This window comes from Cyprinodon tularosa, unplaced genomic scaffold (assembly GCF_016077235.1).
Source record: "Cyprinodon tularosa strain WSP-4 unplaced genomic scaffold, ASM1607723v1 ctg292, whole genome shotgun sequence".
NCBI lineage: Eukaryota > Metazoa > Chordata > Actinopteri > Cyprinodontiformes > Cyprinodontidae > Cyprinodon > Cyprinodon tularosa.
The window spans coordinates 229,040-249,651 of record NW_024038999.1 but is presented as its reverse complement, the minus strand read 5'-3'; the positions used below and the strand labels follow the sequence as shown (position 1 = coordinate 249,651).

At 36.7% G+C, this 20,612-nt stretch overlaps 1 protein-coding gene across 1 annotated transcript in view; it reads left to right on the top strand.

Moving 5' to 3' along the window:
* Positions 1 to 20,612, top strand: part of LOC119787294 (ras-related protein Rab-26) — a 129,391-nt gene that overhangs the window by 46,425 nt on the left and 62,354 nt on the right. Inside the window, exons 3-4 of the mRNA XM_038291073.1 lie at positions 3,258 to 3,299; positions 5,312 to 5,378. Of these exons, the coding sequence (XP_038147001.1) occupies positions 3,258 to 3,299; positions 5,312 to 5,378 (109 nt within the window). The remainder of the gene's footprint in view (positions 1 to 3,257; positions 3,300 to 5,311; positions 5,379 to 20,612) is intronic.

Here is a 20,612-nt window from a genome sequence, read left to right as displayed (position 1 = left end):
CACCTTTTTCCTCCCTGTTTGCACCTCCAGTAACTTCTATGCCAATATGTGACGAGTGAATTTCTCCGCTGTGAGATCAATAAAGCTCATCTAATCACATCTACTCCAATCTAAATAAATAAATAAATATACACATGTTCAATAAATAAATAAGCATTCAATTAATTACCCCCAATAAATGGTGAAATGATATGTTCTCATAATAAATCATTTATTTAAAAAATGCTGTTATGTTCCTTTTTTTTTAAATTCCTTTTAAAATGCTTAACTATTTTTATTCTTTTATTTTCTTTCAAAAAATCACTAGATAACCACAAAAAAAATCTGTAAATGAATTGTCTTGACAAATAAAAACATTTTGAAGATATAAAAACTGTAAAATAATAGGAAATAAAATATGACTAGAAAGGATTCACAAAAAACTGAATTTTAAGTATTAAAAAATTAAATATATAAATGTTAAAGTATTGCAATTGTTTCCAAATTAATTTTTCTTTGCACCAACCAAAGGGGAAAAAATAGAAGAAAAGCATCTGAATTTTCTTTTTTTTTTTTTTTTTTTTTTTTTTTTTTTTTGTGGTTATCTGCTGCGGACATACTGTAAGTGGACTGGTCATGTTATCTGTTTAATATTACATTATTTTGTAAATCGATTAATCTGTAGCTTATTCTTTTTTGATTCATTATCAGATAGCCAAAGGTTTCTTAAAGAAGATTTTTTATGAAATTAAACCAGGTGAATTTTCCACTTGAGGCTATGAGGATGAGCATATTGGAAGACATTTTTTCCATCTTAAATGCAAAAATTGTATCTTTTTTGGATGGATGGATGAATGAGTGGATATTGTCATTGACAAAGAAGTTGAAGTGGAATCAGGGCTTGCTACTCCCAGTATATACGCCTAGAGCCAAAAGTGGCCATATGCCACTAGGCTCTAGGTTCCGTCTATGGCCATATGGTCTTGGGGTGCCTATGCTGGTCCTGCTTCTGTGGCAGTGGGGAAGTACTGACCCTGGAAAAAATCATTCACTCATACTAAGCCTGGTTCTGCTGGAGGTTTCTTCCTGTTAAAAGGGAGTTTTCATCTCCACTGTCGCTTCAAGCATGCTTGGTGTGAAGGATTGCTTTGAGTCAATCCAAGCAGCTGGTTTTCCTTAGATGGAAAACTTTGAAACAAATAACTGCAGGATCTGGTTGGATTATCTCTGTAAATTGAGATGATGTGTTTGAATTGGTGCAGTGTCTGGTCCTTTAAAGCTAAATAGTTTCTATTATTGCTCTTTGCAATATTGTGTTTTTTTCTGCTGGTTGTATTCTTGTCTGTCTTTGTTGCCATTGGTTTGGGTTTTGTGATTAGGGGCTAAAATAGGAATGTTTTTTCTTTACCTTTTCAATCCTGAAAATGTATCACACAAAAAGACTTTTGAAAGAGAAAATATATTGCCAAGTTACGATTTTGACATATATGGAGCTGTAAAAATGCTTAGAATTTTTTTATATAGTTATTTGTTTATGCCCAGTTAAACATAAGAAGAGGGAAAAGCCGAAAGATAAAAACATTTAATTATAACCTCTGTATTCAAAATACAGTACTAACTGACAGCTATATCTAGCCCATGTTATATTGATGCCATGCAAATGTCCTGCACTAATTAGGAACATGAAAAATAAAAAAATTTTTAGGTTCACATTGTGTAAAACTTTTTTAAGAAGTGCTCTTTAATGTCTCACGATTGGGAAACTCTGGTACACATAGGATTGAACATTATTTTATTAACAGAAATTAAAAATTTAACCTGTACAGCTGAAGAGAAAAACACAACCCAGAAAATAAGAACGCAATGATGAAATATAATGAAGTTAAGAAAAGCTTAGGAATTTAGAACTTTGCAAATCTCCTTTACTGAATGTGTGGATAAAAGCACAGTTTTACTTTTTTCTTCAATAAACAAAATTCTGGTTTGCTTCTGGACAATGTTGTGGTGCTTTTCTGTCCAACAACAATCCAATACTCTGATGCCTGTGATTCATTGCTCTGTGCTTGGAATTGGTCATAATTCTGTTCTGCGGTGCTCAACAGAGGTGTCTGAGATTCAACCTGTGCTAACTTTACTAAATCCACCCTGACACCACTTAAAAGCTCCCATCATCTTTATAGAAAGCCACTCGTTCCTGACCTAGGAAGAAAACTGGGTCAGCTGACAGCAGCTTTTTCTTGTCTGTTGTGGGAAGACCATGGAGATGCCAATGTTAAAGTGGAGCTGATCTACTTATTATCTTCTTCATAGTCATGACCTGAGGTTTCATTCTAATTCTTTCTTTGTGCAGGAACAATTTAATGGAACTTGATCAATTTTGTTTAGTTTGAAGCACTTCAAAGATGAGAACCTTTGGCAAACAGAAGTTTCTAATTCAACATCGTGTCAAAGTTATTAGAAAACTCTTTAGATGAAGCAGGTTATGTCTAATTTGGGTTTTGTAGTTTTCTTTCATTGCAGCTTTCGTGGCTAAGAACTCCCACAAGTATCATCTGCATTTTTAATGAGTGATATTTAACTGTGTAAAGTGTCTTTCCTCCAGAAAGGTTCTTCTTCAGCTGTTTCAGTTGAATACACTGAAGGATGACCCAAGAGAGACTTCCATCTGTCAGGGAAATCAAAATACTCTGATGCCAAATCTATCTGCAGGGGGCCAATGTTACGGTGGATGTAATACACAAGGGTAACAAATCAGCTTCAAATGTCAGCAAGGATCCAAACATAAACGTTGTGGCAGCTCTGTGTCCTCTTTACATTTTACTCTTTATAACTTTGATAATCTGCCCAGATGCTGATATTCACTAAGTCTCCTGACCAAGTCTGTGTGCCCATTTCCCTGATCCGTATTTTCACATGCCTTGTAAAGATTTCTGGGGAAGTTGGTTCCATTCTGTTTCCATGGACCAGAGTCATTTGTTAAAAAGTGAATCTGCAGAGGAATTTAAAAGCTTTTGTGTATTTTTTTTCATCACGGAAACAGCCTTGCAGTCATGGTGTTGATAACTGATGCAACTCTCTGAAACAAAGGCTACATTAAGCAAAGCTGAGGATTTGTGTGACTGTGAAGACAGTACAATGCTGACAGCATTGGAGGTCCTCACTGAAGAGGCCTTTTCTTATAAAACAACATTTTTATTTTTGTTAAATTAAACATGTTCTCCTGCTTTCTATGTTTATAAATTTAAACATTCATAAACTGAATTTCTTTTGTCTTTCAGAATAAAGTCATGACTATCGACAGCATCAAGGTCAAATTACAGGTGAGAAATCAAAAATCAAGACTCAGGTTTTACTGTTTTAATGTGTAGGTTATTATAAATAAGGAACTAACTGTAAAGTTGCCACTGCTTCACTGCCTTCATCATGACACCCAGGAGGGAAGAAATGCTGAGTTAATGAGGCGTCATTTTATCCTTCAGTCAATTAGCCAGCAGCTATACCTGACTGAAGACGCCATCAGGAGACACAGAGAAGGAGGGTGCAGCTTAATGTCAGTCAAAATCCTTCAGTTAATTATACAACCTTCATGCTCCCAGTTTTTCCACCTTTAATTGATTCATATGTCAGTCTGTCAAAACTGCTCATTCAGTTTTCTTTCAAGGATGAACTCGCTTACTATTGGGTATTTAATTGTGGAACCACTTTATGGTTTGAAAGAAAAGCCCTTTGCCACATTGTTTACATTACTTGTATATGTATACTTGTATGCTTGTATATGTATAGATTATGGGAGATGTTGTTTTAATTTCCACATAATTTTATTTCATTTGTAATTTTTTATTTCATGTTTTGTTGTTGGACCCCAGGAAGAATAGCTGTAGCTTGCTACAGCTAATGGGGATCCTAAATAAACTAAACTAAAAAACTGCACCTTAAAAATGTCGTTTGAAATCAAAAGCCGGAGCTGAAATACTTAATCTTTCCCCACTTATTCAGTTCAAAGCACCAGTTATAATCATAAGTAAAGTTCTGGTTTGGGCAATTTTCCACAGATGTGTCCCCCCTCTAATGCCATTTCTCTAGGGTTAATAAAAATAATGCCTGCTTGTATTAGTTTGGTTTCAAAACTGGCTCTTAGATAGTTGAACTGTGTGAAAGATTTAGTTAGATGTTCACAGAATGTAGCTGCAATTATAAATAGATCTGTTTCCCTTCATAATGTAGGAACAGCAAAACTATGTTTGAGACCTCAGGATAGGTTTGTGATGCTACCTTTTTTGGTTGCTAGCTGCAGAAATCATTCACATCTGTAATAATAATAATAATGATAATAATAATACATTTTATTTGAAAGCGCCTTATCAAAACACCCAAGGACACTGTACAGGCAGATAAAACATTAAAAACAGGAAGCTAAAAAGTACAAGCATAAAGATGCCACAGAAAACAAAACAGCAGGAAGTAAAATAAAGCCAAAGGAAGAAAAGGAAGAAAACAATATTGGAGTGATGCATATGAACTAGATAGGATAACATTGTCTGAACAGGAATGTTTTGAGTCTGGATTTGAAAAGAGGGAAGGAGTCCAGAGTACGGAGATCCGGAGGGAGGGAGTTCCAGAGGTGGGGAGCAGAGCGACTAAATGCCCGGTTCCCCATTGTGACAAGACGGGCCAAGGCAACGGACAGCTGGAAGTAATAGATGCAATAGAATTTTTTTAATAAAAAAAAAAAAAAAGATAAATCATATGAAATATAATAAATGCAAAAATCAGGTTAAAAAAACCTATTTGGGACTAAATGTTTTTTTATAAGTAGATAGGACTGCTTCAAAGGGCTAACTGTATAAGACTCCCTCTGTCGACTCCTAACAAATTTCTTATAAGTAAAATTAAAACGAGCCTAATTCTGTTTTGAGTCTAAAAGAAGAAATATGAACCATAAAAAAGCGAATTGTCACTTTTAAGCAGGATATTTTCTGATTACTTCACACATATGTTATAAAATACATAGAATTTAACAGACATTTTAATTTGTATTGCATAGTTGAAGTGGAGTTGACTAATCAGAGTAGTTAATCGCTCTTCATTTTCCAAACAGCAGTAAATATTTTAGATCCATTAGAATGAAATATGGATTAATTTAATAAATGAATAACAAATAGAAACCAGCATGATTTCTACCAGTACCTCTGATAAGGAAGAATACTTTATTTCTGAATCAGTGTGCATAGCATGTTTGTTTAACGATAAGCTTTTATTTGCAGCTATATTGATGATGTCAGTGTTATAACGATAAGTCACCTAAAACCCTGTCTTCCATCTTTCCTCTCAGATTTGGGATACAGCTGGTCAGGAGCGTTTCCGCAGTGTCACTCATGCCTATTACCGTGATGCCAATGGTAGGTGCCCTTCCTTTGAGTGTCTGTGAGTGTTCATATATTGTCATGACTTGCATCCTCATTAGCTTCATTTTCCACCTCGAACTATGTTGCCCTGACATTTTACTGCACTCATGTCTTCAAAAATGTAGCTGACATCTAATGGCTCATAGTAGGTCCATCGTTCGTATTGGTGTGAAGTGGCAGAAAAAGTCTCATGTGGGTAGTAAGCAATGTTGTGCCAGTTCATAGTTAAAAAGAATGAGCTCTTGTTCAGTTCATACTGATTAAAATGAACAAGCTCACGTTCATAGTTTACCTTTTCAAAAAATTAACTAAGTTCACCAGCCAACTAGTTAACTAGATAATTTGGTAAATGAAGCCACAATGCTACACAGTATAACCTCATATTTCACCCTTTAAATGTATGAACAGGATATAAACAGAGAAATGGAAAATACTTGATGAAGTCAAGCTATATTTTATGTGCAGGGAAGCCTTTATTTAGCCAAATTACACAGAACTTCAGGTTCATACAGGTACATTCAGGTTCGGCTGAAAAGATCTGTATCAAAAATGATTTGTTACGTTCCTCATTCAGTAGCAGATATTTCCCAAGATAGATTGGATGCTTTAACTCCATGTGTCGCTTTAAAGTTGAGGTGGACATGACTGATGTACGGACTTGTTTAAGTCCCAATGGGCACAGTTTAAAAAAAAAACTTCAGTTATTTTTCCATCCGAGTTCTCTATTTTTCATAAAACTGCTAAACAAAAGCAGATAAATCTACTAAACTGCATCAGAAATACCAGTAGATGACGTTGAATTGTGCAGACTAGTATTAGACGTAAACATACTATTCTATCATGATGTTTGCCGTAATAAGTGCCTAAACTGTTCCGTTTAAGCCGGGCGTACACTGTGCGAATGTTTTGTTGCACGCAACTACTGGTCACACTGTACGACTAAAAACCATGTCGGACTTAGCTCTGCAGTGAGAAGGAGCTGCTCTGACTCATCTATCCAGAAGCCAAACAAATTGGAGAGTAATATTAAGCTCACCAGAGTGAAACACGCTGCCTTTGAAATTTGTGCAATTTTGTGCTGAAAGACCTTAAAAGAAAAGGGGGCGACTTAGTAACACAGGGCGACACAGTAAATATAACAATATATTAACTGGGTGGGTTGTTGTGCAATATGTTGGTTTTTTACAGATGTTTGTGCTGGGAAAACCTCGACTCTATCTGGCAACACTGGCAAACTTCCTATGTTCTTTCTTTTTGTCCTGTGACTTTCTGGTCTGAAAGGCCACAGGGAATAAAAGGTTTTGCATTTTCTGCTGTATAACCAATGAAAGCTTCACTGCTTTGGTTGCAGTTAAGATCTCTGCATAAGTTGTTATTCACATTTATCTGATGCTATCTTAAAAAACACTTGCATTTAACCACCTAGCTTTAAAAGATGAACACTATTCATCTTTTAAATTGTTCCATTCCATTCTTTGAATGGAATGTTAATCCCCTTTTATTAGCTTTCATTCACCTTGTGCTCATTTACAGTAGTGGTTATAGTTTGTATAGTTATTAGATATAATAATACTGTAATGGGGATTATTAGCCAATAAAGGTACCGGCATTTTAACCTGTCGTAGTCTGTGATTATTTATGCAGTGAGCAATTTATCACTTAAATCTAGATTCACCCTTTGGTTAACATTTGTAGAAACTGAGACAATTAATTTGCTTGATAGTTAATAACTCTGCTGATAGTCATAGTCTAAATCAGCAGTCCCCAACCACCGGGCCACGGATCGGTACCGGTCCGTTGGTCATTTGGTACCGGGCTGCACAGAAAAAAATGTGTGTGTGTGTGTGTATGTATATATATATGTATATATAATATAAAATTTATCGACGATCACAATCTGAGTGATGTTTTATTTTGAAAAATATAAAAAATTGCGGTATTCTCTCCCAATTACATCAGTCAGTGCATCTGTGCCTCTTGACACAGGTTAAATCAGGTCAAGACTCATCCTATCTATAACATCCTATCTTTGTGAAGCGGGATTTTCTGCGGTTACAGCGACCAAAACAAAGCTACGAAGCAGACTGGACATCAGGAGCACACTTCGTGTGTCATTGTCTCCGATTACGCCTCGATGGGACCGGCTTGTTGTTTTATTTTTATGCTGTTTGTATTTGATTTTATGCCAGTCGTATCATTTTACCTGATCGTATTATCCCCCCCTGGCCGGTCCGTGAAAATATTGTCTGACATATAGCGGTCCGTGGTGCAAAAAAGGTTGGGGACCGCTGGTCTAAATAATAAATTGGCGAAAGAAAATTGGATTTTACTAGCCAGTCTAGAAGTCCAACTTTGGATGAAATACTAAAGAGCCTTGGTGATAAGGCAGATATCAATTATAATGATTTAACTAATAATTATTAATTGGTTTTACTCCTCATTTGAATGAGCTATTTATTAATTATAACTCCCAGTTCTAGTTAAATCTTTTGGTAAATTGCATAACATAAATAATTGCAGAACAAGCTGTAGTTTTAAATAACCCCAACTGAGTGAGCCATGTGGTCTGCCTCTGAGCAACCTGAATAATCAACTGGTCTAGAAAACTTCCTGGTCTGCTTAATAAGTTTTAAACTGAAAGATGTCTTGTTTCCCCCCCTGCACCCTCCACCACCACCACACATACACACCCACACACATACACACATACCTGTCCACTTTTAATTATTTGCCTTTCTTAGATTTCACACATGGTCAGCTTTTATTCCCTTTGATTACGTGTGGGAGTATGCCTCTATGTGTCACTCTGGCCCATTGCCTGTTATTCTGATCCATGACTTCTACAGTTTACCCTCACTGATCTTTAACAAGATACCCAGGGAGGCTTGGCTCAGAGCCTCTGAACTGTCTGTCTGTTCCTCACTTTTAAATAAAACTCATTCAGCCTGACAGGCTGCACCAGGGGAGAGGATGCAGCACAAGAGCAGCTCGCACCAAACCAGCCTTTTGCAACAAACTAATGGACAGTTTTTCATAAGTCAGACTTGAAAAGGAAAAAAAATCTGCTTGTCAGAGGATTCTACCCACTTTGAAAACATCAATATGTTGAAGCAACCAGATTTAAAAGTCTATTGGTGCCCCGTCTAAACATGAAATGTGTGCATTTATATTTATACTGTGGGTACGGAAAGTATTCAGATCCCTTTAAAATTTTCTCTTTCATTGCAGCCATTTGCTGAAATCAATTAACTTAATTTTATTTATCATTATTGTACACTCAGCACCCCATCTTGACAGAAACCAGGTGTGAAAACCTTGTTGCATCATTCACAAGAATGAGCGGTACTAGCTCAAAAGGTGCTTCCACTCAATAATGAGCAAATGGTCTGAATACTATATATATATATATATATATATATATATATATATATATATATATATATATATATATATATATATATATATATATAATTAAATTAAATCTGAAAAAATATTGCCTCAATTGTTGGTAAAGGCAGTTTTAGAAAGCTCTAATTTGCTAAAGGAGAAAGTTTGTCCAAACCAAATTGTGCTTCTGCGAAAAAGTAATTAAACCCCTTCTGTTTAATTCGGCAATAATTCATTTCTAGAATTGTGAACCACAGCAGGGATCTTGAACAAGTCACAGTTCTTGTCTAAGATTTTAAAAACCTTAACAATAATTCATGTCAACCTCTGTGAAATATAATGACCGACCACACAACTTTAAGTTAATGAGTTGTTAATCAAAGCAGCATTTTCACTGTTTTTTCCCCCCTGACAGCATCAGACAGCTGGATTTTTTGATTTTTTTAAAAGCACGATCAAAGGTCTGTGCGTCCAATTCACACTCAGCCGGAGGTTTTTAGAATATTTTTAATTAAGAAAGATTTTGGCTGTTGTAGCTGAAGTTTTACAGACATGATTACTGCCAGAGCTGTTCAATAAAAACTGACAGCATCAGACTATATACATGTGGAGGACTCTTAAGCATTGTATATATTAAAAGAAAACAATTGTGCAGCCTCAGCCCTTTTCAAGTTTTATTAACTCTGCATGGACCGGACAGACTTTTTACACATAAATACATTTTACAATACTAAAACAATGACGGCAAAGAAAAAGAACAAACTATGATTGGTAAGAGAAATGTAAATGTAAATAAAAAATGTTTTCGATGGAGAACACAACTGTTATGGTGCGTATGAAGCATTGCTTCCCTTTATCACCCCCCACTGGTTCGTACCCTACTGCCCCCTGTGTTTTTGTAGAACACTATACCAGGGTCAGCATTAAGTATAAATACATGCAGGGCACCCTAAAGTACCACTATTACTTGGCATTAAAATGGCCCTAAAACAGAACAAATGAGAAAAAATATTGGCCCTTACTGGTGCAAAAAAAAAAGCTACAGAGCCATTCTAAAGGCTTTGTGAGTGCAAAGACTCCTGATGACATTTGGTATAAAACTAAAACCTTTTACAGCAAAACAAAAAAACTGCAATTAAACTTGGGGTTGGTAGTGTGACGTCATGGGTCTCTGTTACTCCGGGATGCTAATCACTTGTAATTAATGGAACCAAATGTGCTGCTGCTTTGTACCAGGAAATTTCCTGAATTAATTGAATTAACTGCCACTTTATCATCACTGTATGAAGAGGCACACTTGGATTATTCTGCAGGATAATCATCAGAACAATCAAATACGCCTCTGAATGGCTCAATAAAAACAAAAAGCAGGTGTTGGACAGTGCATGTTTTGGGGTTTAAACTGTTCTAATTGAGATGCTGTGCCAGGCCAAAAGCCTTCAATATTCCTCCACTATGTCTGAATCAACAAATCCATTAAGGCCTTTTCCACATGGAGGCCAGATGAGGTTTAACCACAGATATTTCATTGTTTAATCTGTGTCCAAACAGAGCTGGTGTTTTGAGACAGCATAAAAACATTTCCTTTAAAAAGTCAGAGACCATTTTTTTCATGTTTCAGTGTGGACATGTGAGCTGCGTCTAGGGCTGCAACAAGGAATCGATAAAATCGATAAAAATCAACTTTTAAAAGCGTTGGCAACGAATTTCATCATCGATTAGTTGTGTCGCGCGATTAATGCGTCATCCGCCGCCGCCGTCATCACTGCCACTTGACTGAAACGGGGGAAGAAAAAAAAATTACGGCAGAGCGAGCCAGCGCCGCAGGTGCGCAGTGTTGCCAACTCAGCGACTTTGTCGCTATATTTAGCGACTTTTCAGACCCCTCCAGCGACTATTTTAGAAAAAAAAAGCGACTAGCGACAAATCTGCCGACTTTTTACGGGGTCACTGGCGGCTTTTGGAGACTCTTACGTGAAAGCATGTATCATTCCTACTCTTGTCCTGCAGCAGCAGCTGCTGCCGTGAGGCGCCTCCCCCATCCCAACCCCGTTCTCTCTCTCCCGCAGGAATCCCTCTCAGCGCTGCAGTCAGAGCCGCAGGATGTTTCAGCGTCCAGACTGCAAATGAAGCGCACATGCGCCGGGATTGAAGGCGCAAATTGATCACAATAATTAAAATAGCCTTTATAAATAAATTAACTTGCAAATTATAAGGGCAAGGCTTTTAAAGTTTAAATCTTCTGGCAAAGATAAAGTAAAGAAGATCCTGCAATTTATGGAAGTAAAGCAGAATAAAATCCAGCAAGATCAGTAATATGTCAATTAATTATCTGCCACATTCCCATGTAAATATCTGTCTTTGGAGGATGTGTTTTTTACCACCCCTTGTTCTCTCATTTTTATTCCAAATACAATTTATAATTTGAATCACAGGGCTATTTTTATCTCTATGGTTCAGTATTTTCTCAAGTAGCAACTTTAACTGCTATACTTTCCTGTCTTAAAAGGCAGAAATCTTCTAGTCTAAAAAAAACTCATTTGTTGAAATGGGGGGGCCTATTGTTTGAACCCCTTAGTTGCTTTTAAAAACAAAAATTCCTGTCTTTTTTGCGCTTTATGAAACAAAGTAGCCTATATTTTGTGGATGTACAGCTACATTTCTCATGTAAGTTTGCGTAGTTTTAACACAAACATTTATTTTTCATATTGCATCAGTACAGTTAATGAGCAACCTGTACTTGTGTGCTTGTTTGTTCTGCCTAAAATGTTTATTTTGGAATAAAGAGGTTAGTATAAAAAATATTTTTTGTCCGATTAATCGAAAAAATAATCGGGCGATTAATCGATTTTTAAAATAATCGTTAGTTGCAGCCCTAGCTGCGTCTTTTAAAAAAAAGATGGTGTAGCTTAACCTACCTTCGTAAACTGCATGCACTTGTTCTCCAACATATGCTGATGAAGATTCTCAGTCATCCAGGTCATGGTCATTCAAAATAAAGTTTAAAAAAAACAATCCACTGGACTTTGTTTCCGAGTTTGAAAAGAAGGCTTGATTTAAAACAATTCTTTGTTTTTGGTCCACTTTATAAAGCCTCAAACTCAACGCAATTTCTGACGTTTTGAATTGAAAAAGCTTCCTGGATGGGTAGCAAAACATCTTCAAACTTGGAAACGAAGTCCAGTGGATTGTTTCAACTTTATTTGGAATGTTCTCCAACATATTTTTGTGTTTACTTCACATCAGCAAACCAATGTTTTTTGTCAGTGTTTTTGGCCTGATTTGGTTGCAGGGCTTTTGTGTGTGCTTTAGCCTCTTCATAGGTGCTGTTGAAACAACTTTTTTAAGCATCTTACAAAAATATACATGTCCGTCTTTGTGTGGATTAGGCCTAAGAATAACTGATAAAATCCCCCATGGAAGATGTAAAAAGCATTTGAAGCTAATCAGAGCTGCGGTGCACAGCTAGTGTTTAAGTCAGTTACCCATTTTTTAGAAACTGATCATTCAAAATTGTTTTTGTAGCTACTTTTTGTGTTGAAATTAGTGTTGCACTGATACCAGTATCGGGCAGGGCCCCGATCCAGCACTAAAATGGGGGTATCGTATCTGCGAGTACCGACAAATTGGGCACTGATACCATATTGAGAACCAAAAGTTTATTCAACTATTGTCACCCATTCCAGGTAGAAATAAAAAGTTCTACTGGATTCACTTTGTATTAGTCTTTTTCCTGCTTCACAAAGGTAGGCAGCAGCTTGACAAAGCCATGATGATAATTATTTTACATCCAACTAGTATGCAGTTCTTCATATATACACATTCACATCAATTTCAAACAGATGGTATCGGTATCGGCCAGTACTGCACAGCCAGGTATCGGGAATCAATATCGGGACCAAAAAATGGCATCGGCGCAACACTAGTTGAAATAAGTTAAAACTGCATGTAGATGCCTGTTAAATCTGTTTTAGGCCATGCAAAAATAAATGATAAATAAAATGATGTAAAAAATGCTTTTTGAACGTATATTTTGGCAAAATATATATATTTTTATGTTACAGCTCACAGTTGTGTCAGCTTATACTTAAACCCTTTCTGCACAAATATTAAATCTGAACATCATTTATCTGCAGAGGAAATGACCTAGGAGGTCAAGTTCTTAGCCTATGTTCTTATCAAGTATGAAATTAGTTCTTGTTGGAGTCGTGAGAAAATGCACTGATTTCTCGATTCTAGTCTGTGCAGATGTTAAGATAATCATCATTGATGATGTGTGAGTTTATTACACCTTAATATTAGCTGCCTGTTGCGTGTCAGTACTAATGTTTCCCTCCAGTACTTTTTATAATTAGGACAGTTACTCTGTCTGGCTATATACAGTTAAAATATTCATTGTGCACTTGGCAAAGTTTGGGAATGCAATGAAAGCGTTGTCCTTATTATTTTATTGTAACACATTTAGTCGAGCATAACATACACGTTATATACAGTACACTTCTGCGCTAGTATGTGAGAGCATTTAACATCAAATTTCTGATGTTATTGTTTAGATAATTTACTTTTAACATTAATGGGAGAACACTGGCAAAAATGCAGGAACATGGCTGTCCTAGAAATCGTCTTTTTTTTCTGTCCAAAATGCAGACACACATATATATCTTCCAATATACTGTATGTTCCAAGCACCAAATCTATAGGATCATTCAGTAGCGGCACTTAAATGGGTACATTTGATTGTTCCAAATAATTATTACATGCAAGATCGTCATTTCTCTTATTATTCTCTTATTTCTCTCTAATTTCTAATGCATTATGTTGTTATGATGAAATTTAGTATTTTAATGGAGGTTGTTTACCTATGCTTTAATTCTGTAATTATTTCTGATATAGATAGATAAATAGTAGGGGTGGAACGATTCACAAAATCCACGGTTCGGTTCGATTCGGTATATGTTGATTGTTACACCGAAATCCCATAAAAATGTATGAAATTAATGAAAAAATCCCCCAAAAAATAATGAATTGTAATTATTTTTAATGATCCGCGGAAACCCTGGATCATTTCTGTATGTTTTGCTGCTTTGAATTTAATCATCTCGCGCATGCTCTCTACCATCTCCAAGGGACTCATAGGGGAGCGGACGGGAGCCACAGTGGAGGCTGTAGGCTCTGCTTAATGCAGGCGGTCTGGAGCACAGCGGAGCGCTGACGTAGTATGAGGGATTTCGGGGTTAGCATGACATGTTGGTCATGTTGCTGTTAGCATAAACAAAACGTGTTGCACAATGCTTGCACACTGTTGCACTTTTATCCACAACTTTCTTTCCGCCGTCATCGTAGGTCACTCTAAATGCAAAGTGGTCCCATACAGCAGACCTATAAAGTGCTGCTGGCGCGTCTTCCAACTCCTGTTCTTTCCCACTCGCCATTCCCACGCAATTCTCTACAACAACTGATTTTTTCCATGCTACACCCGGCAAAGCTGCTACACTTCTTCTTCTTGTTTACTACTGGTGGTTGGCTTTGGTCGCAGTACCGCCACCTTCTGCTCTGGAGTGTAAATGCTTCGCCTATGAGAAAAAGGAGCAGCGCATGAACCGAACGCAACACACGCGAATCGAACCGAGACAGTCGAACCGAACGGTTCGGACGTTTTTTTTTTATAAATCGTCCCATCCCTAATAGATAGATAGATATCTATAGATAGATAGATAGATATATATATAGATGTAGATAGATAGATAGATAGATAGATAGATAGATAGATATCTAAAGATACATATATATATATTATAAATACTAGCATTTGAAAATTGTAGGGGGACAGTTAAGCTATTCAAAAGCTTTGGACTTGATATTTAAATGTTTTGCTGTTAAAGATTTGTTGAAATGTTAGTGACACATTTTTTTAAATATGAAATAAATCTGCTGATAGTCTCAGCCCACAAGATCATTTAAAATGCATCAAATTTGTGTCCTAGTGGATAGTGTTGACAGTGTAACAATTGCTAATCACTGAAAGTTGGATCCCAAATTGTCATTTTACTCCATGGACAACATTTGATGTATGCGTTTTCTGCCCAATATTGGCTCGATTGTCATTTTCATTAAGCTCATAATGTGGGAGCAAGAAGATCCTGGCTATCAGTGCAAATGAGCTGGTGGTTGGAGTGAGCCCAGTGCAATCTGCCAGGCCCATCTGGTGTAGGGCACCAGCAAGGTCTAGATGGGTCCAGAACCCAGCTGCATACTCCTGGCACACTTCCCCCGACTCCTATCTGACTAGAGTTGACAGTTTGTCATTTCCACAGCACGAACTGAAACCACAGGGTGCAAAATATGAGAAAGAAAGCACACTCTGTAGGTGGAACATGTTAGATGAGATGTGTTGCCGGGGAATATAGGCAATTTGGGTGTAAGATTAGACCAAGGAAGGAAATATGTTGGAAGAACGAGAGAAGAGAGAAAGTTTGTAATTTGAAGAAGGAGAAGAAATTTAATAATTTCCATCTTTCAGTATAAGTTAACTATGGAACAGTGTTGGAATATAGATAACTTGGAGACGAGCTACAATCTGGAGAAATTAACTAAAATCCTATTATCTAAAGACGCATTATGTCAGAATATTAAAAGCTTCTACAAGAATTTGGGATTTATGCTTTGGGGATAAAAGCAAAAATCAATGAAAAGGAAGTTAAAGTCGAGTAAAGCTCTGTGTTTTAGGATAAGTCAAATTAAGTTGTGATTCATTTCCCCGCCTTTAAATAAACACTTGAAAATGCCATGACTTTAGGTGCAGACTATGTCTTTTAAGACCGCATTGAACCTGAAGAGAAGTAGAAACTCTAGATAAGAGACAAAAATGGCTCAATTTGTGGCATTGATGTCTTTTTTTAAATGACAGGCATTTGTGCTTGAAGAAACTTGCATCACTTAAAAGATAATGACCCAGATGAAATGGAGCGAGAAAATTGATTTTGTGAAACAGGTAATGACTCTATTCCAAATTATTTCTCTAAATGGCGACTCGTGATTGAGGGAGCGTTTAGGGCAATATTGTGGAGAACAAGGACTCCTGCTGTTTTATTTTCTTGTAATGGCCCCACAGCTCTCTTTTCGTTCCCACATTGGAAGGATACTCTTATTGACTTTCTGAAAACATCTAAACCAAACACACTCATTCTATTACATTATAACTATTCAGTATTTTATATTAGGTTTAGTATTAATATTTTAAGTAATCAAGAAGACGATGTGTTCTCTTTAAATGAAAATCTAGAAGGGGTCTAGATATTGAATCGGGATCAAAGAGACCTCCCATGGGTTTGTTTAAATTAGAATCAGCTTGGATGAAACCGTTTTTAAAGGTTTCATTACTGCCATTACAGCTAAACAGAAACACAAGATTAATTTTAGATTAAAATATTGTAAAAAATGGAGGTGGGAGCAGGGGTTTATCTGTCTACTAAGGAAAGGATTATTTCTGTTTAAATTAGTGTTGACACTATGATCTGATGTTGACCTATCTCCTCTGCATAATGAAAATTAATCTTTGAGGTACCAGGACAAAAAGGTTAAGTATCAAGTATTTTCAATCACCAACTAAAACTGCATTTGTTAAAGGAAAAGTTCAGTCAGCAAGGAATAATAATCTATACATAAAACTAACACGTTTGTGGTGTTTTAATGAATTTAATGTTAATTGGTAAAAATTTAAAAACAATAATTTTTGTCTCGATCACTGAGTCCGGGAGCGACCATTTATTATAACACCTCATTCCTGACATCTTCAAACAGTGATGTCACGGTGCAGTAAGCCGAAGGCAATGCTCCCCGCTTTACAAGCAAAATCAACTGGAACTACTAGACACATCTGCAATCAACAATTATTGAAGATTCCAAGAGGACTTCACCATTGAATTTCACGAGAGCCATAGTTAAACTGACAATGCCCATGTGCATGGCAATTGGATGTCGTAATACATTGGGTAAAAGTGGGAAAAAAATTATTTTACCTTTCCAATTGATGATCATCTACCGATGTCCTGTACATTGGATTGCCACCTTGAAGAGGGAGGATTTGCTATCAAACTTCTGGCCAGAGGAAAAACACATGAAGAAGAATGTTTTCAAGATGACTTGAATAAACACCAGATACAACACTGGGACTTGTTCAAAAGCCAATACAGCACCGTGACGTCACAAACCGGTAGGTGGCAGTACATATATGTCTCCAGTAAAGCACATTCAAATGAAAATTACTCTTAATTAAAAACCCTGATCATTTATTGAACAGTATAGAATAATTTCATATTTAAAGTATTTTTAGAATTTTGAATTCTGAATATGACTGGACTTTTCCTTTAAACCTCTTTGTTTTAAGTGTTTAAGCTTTTTGCATCAGTTTAAGCGACCGTCAACAAGCACATCCATGTGTAACTGCATAAAAAAAAAATTTGTTTTGGAAAGTCATCATACATCTTTAAAATTGCTAGGACGCAAAAATACTTATCACTTGTGACTAGAGTAGAACAGAAAGTTGAATAAGTTATTAAGCCTCTTTTAATGGCAGATAAAGGCCATGCTTTCATGACGGAAGTCAAGTCAAAATATGGATGCTCTCTGTATGGTTGGAAAAGTTTTTGCATTAATAAGTAAGTGCTCTGTTATGTGTGAATGACTGTGGGGGTTCTTGGAGTTTGGGAGTTTTTTTTATCAAGCGCAAACTTCCCTAAAGAAAACATGCTGGTTTATTATCACTGTGTCAATATATCTACCTCCTGGTGGTACTAAAGCAGTGGCAGCTTATCCATGATGTGTCACAAGTTTAGAGGACTGGCCCTGCTGACCTCATGTTAATGCTGCAGTCTCCCATTGCTAGAACTCTCAAGTAGAGATAATAGTACTTCTGCTTGCATTCGAAGGGATGCAGCAGCTGAAAAAAAGCAGTCCATGATCCCTGCCAATAATCACTGCACAACACTGAGGCAATTTGCACATACCTGTGTGCATTAAGCAACAGTAATGGGGTAATATTGACCTAGCATAAGCCAGAATAATTGGTACAGTTCAGTTTGAATTCTTCACAGTATCCATCTGGAAAGGCTTCTGTGGAAAGTTTTCCCAAATTGGAGGGATGTTCAGTACAATTCTACTAGCTGATTGGGTAAAGCTGGGCATACACTGTGCCATATTTTCAATCTTTGCACACAGCTACAGCTCAAACTGTAGGATGATACCGCAGGGTTTAAAAGTTCACAGCTTACGATGCATATTCTCACACTGTATGACCCAACGCTCTGATGCAATCTTACGACGGCCGAACATGTTTGATTTTCTCCCAACCTTATGATTCCTGATCGGGAAGTGGTCGTGGTCATCACCCAATGTATACTACACGACACACAACGTGGGATGAGGCTCAAACTCGGCCCGATCGAAAAATTCTTGCGCGACTGGAGAATCGGCCTGAAAAAGGCAAAAAATGAAGCGTCCTCCCCAATTCTTTCCTGAGAAGCGATCACTAAGGACACGTTCTTTAAATAACACTTCATAATGTATATGCATTAAATAAGCATGAGACATGACTGCAGATTTAAACTACTCAGACCAGAGGAGTTGCTTAGGAGTACAGAAAGCACTTGCTTATCAACCAGACACGCTTCTCGTTGAAGTCGTTACCAAATACCAGTTGAAGAATTTTATAGAGTATGTCACATCATTACATCATTACATCATACACATTTGTAAATAAGAAGACTTCCCTCGCTCATGCTATATCAAGCCATTACTCGGGGTCCCAGATAAAAGCACAGAGAACTTGCTGTTAAGAAAGGTCCACTCTGTCTGTGCCCCATTTCATTCCTAAATCTTGGTTATGTAATTAAGGAACATAATTGACAGAAGAACAGTCCTAAACAACTTGGGAAAACATTAGTTTTGACATGCAACAGGCAGGTAATATTAGAGATTAACAGGTTAACACATCATTGATAAAAATAATCCTAACAAGCAGCGGTAGCAGCTGTTATGGATGACATCAGTAATTCGTTTCACAACTAGCAGAGATAACTGATAAATCAAACTCTTACCAAAGCCAGTCGGGAGGAATGTGCACCATCTTTCTCATCGACAAAGGTACAATTGCATCCTTTTGGTAATTTTTCAAAAAAGAAGGTATTCCAGGGTATGCTAATAAACTGAATCACAGGTAGTACCTAGGATGCAGCCATGTTTATTTTGCCTCAACAGTTTCACACACGTCACTGCATTTCATTGGTTTAAAACCTTTGTCTTCAAAGCTAATGCATCTGTTGGCCAAATATATGTGAACTATTATAGAATTGTATTCAATTGTCATCTCATACAGACAGATGACATGAAGTTTTTCATCTGTAAGAATGCAAGTTTAGAAGAAATAAAATTTACTACTTAAGCAAGCTTCCAACTAAAGACTATAAATTGAACATGGATCTCATCCTGTATATTTGCAAGACTTTTTTTAAGACATGTTTAGTTCGATTATTCTGTCGATGATTCTGTTTTTGTCTTTCATTGTCAGAGGTTTTAGATACTTGTAAAGTTGGTATTTGTTCTCGTACTTTTTTGATTTGTTCATGAATTTTTACACAATTGAAACATTTAAACAGGTATTCTCACAGATGAAAGATCTAATTTCACATATTTAAATGAGTTAACAACAAGCAACACAAAAACTTTAAAAGTGCGGATGGCCATTTATAAATTCAGACACTTAAGCATCAATCAATCAATGAATCAGTTAACCACTTTGGGTAATGTACCTATACTAAGAATTGTGTGGTGGCAAGACTTTTATTTTCTTTTAATAGTGTCAGTCCGAGTGAACATTTTGACATTTTTTCCTGTCACTGTCCAAAGACAGCTATTGGAAAACGCAATTGTCTGGTGGGCAGATGGTCAGCAATTCTGTAAATGTTAAGGCATAAAATGTGGAACAAATACAACTTTCATCTGCTGCTTGGCATTTCTGAAACATTTGCTCCACTTCAGCTTCTGTATGCTGTGTCAAATACCAATTTCCCTTTGGTGTGGTGGAAAAGTCACTGTGTCACTAATATAAAGTAAATTGTGACATGTTCTCCCACTGAGGGTCAATATAAACTTTTCCAACCTTGAAATCTTTATAAACTGTTGGCAAGCAGCTTTTCATTCTTTATTTAATGCATCACAGGCTTAGTCAGATGTAGAATTGAACAATCCAGGACCAGAAAGTAAAAATCCTTTAAAGAGGTTAGTTCCAAACATTTGCATTTCCAGCTTCACATTACAGACTTAATCACCTGGTAAAGTAAACAAAATAGAGACGTTTTAATTTCTTAACCTGGATTATACACCTCTGGTAGCAGTGATGGGAGTAACGGCGTTGAAAGTAACGGCGTTACTAACGCCGTTACCTTGTTTTAGTAACGAGTAATCTAACTAATTACTTTGACTGTAACTATAACGCAGTTACCATTGCAGACACCCCGTTACTGCGCGTTACTCAGGTCGCACAATGAACCTTTTTTCATGATAGAACTCGTGCGCAGCTGCGTGAAGCTGACACCCCACCCACGTCAAAAAACTCTGCAAATAGACTGAATGGTTAGTGCAACGTTAGTGCAGATTTGTGCAGAAAAAAATATTGTTTGTGCTACTTTTGTTTAAGAGATATTAAAGATTATTTTTTTAGGTCATCCAGAGGTGCGCGCCTTGTCATGAGAGAGGGGAGGATGAGAATGGCTGATGTATAGTGAGATTGCAGCAAAACAGCGTTTTCCTGATGGAAATACCGGTGTTACGTAGAACTGCATTTCC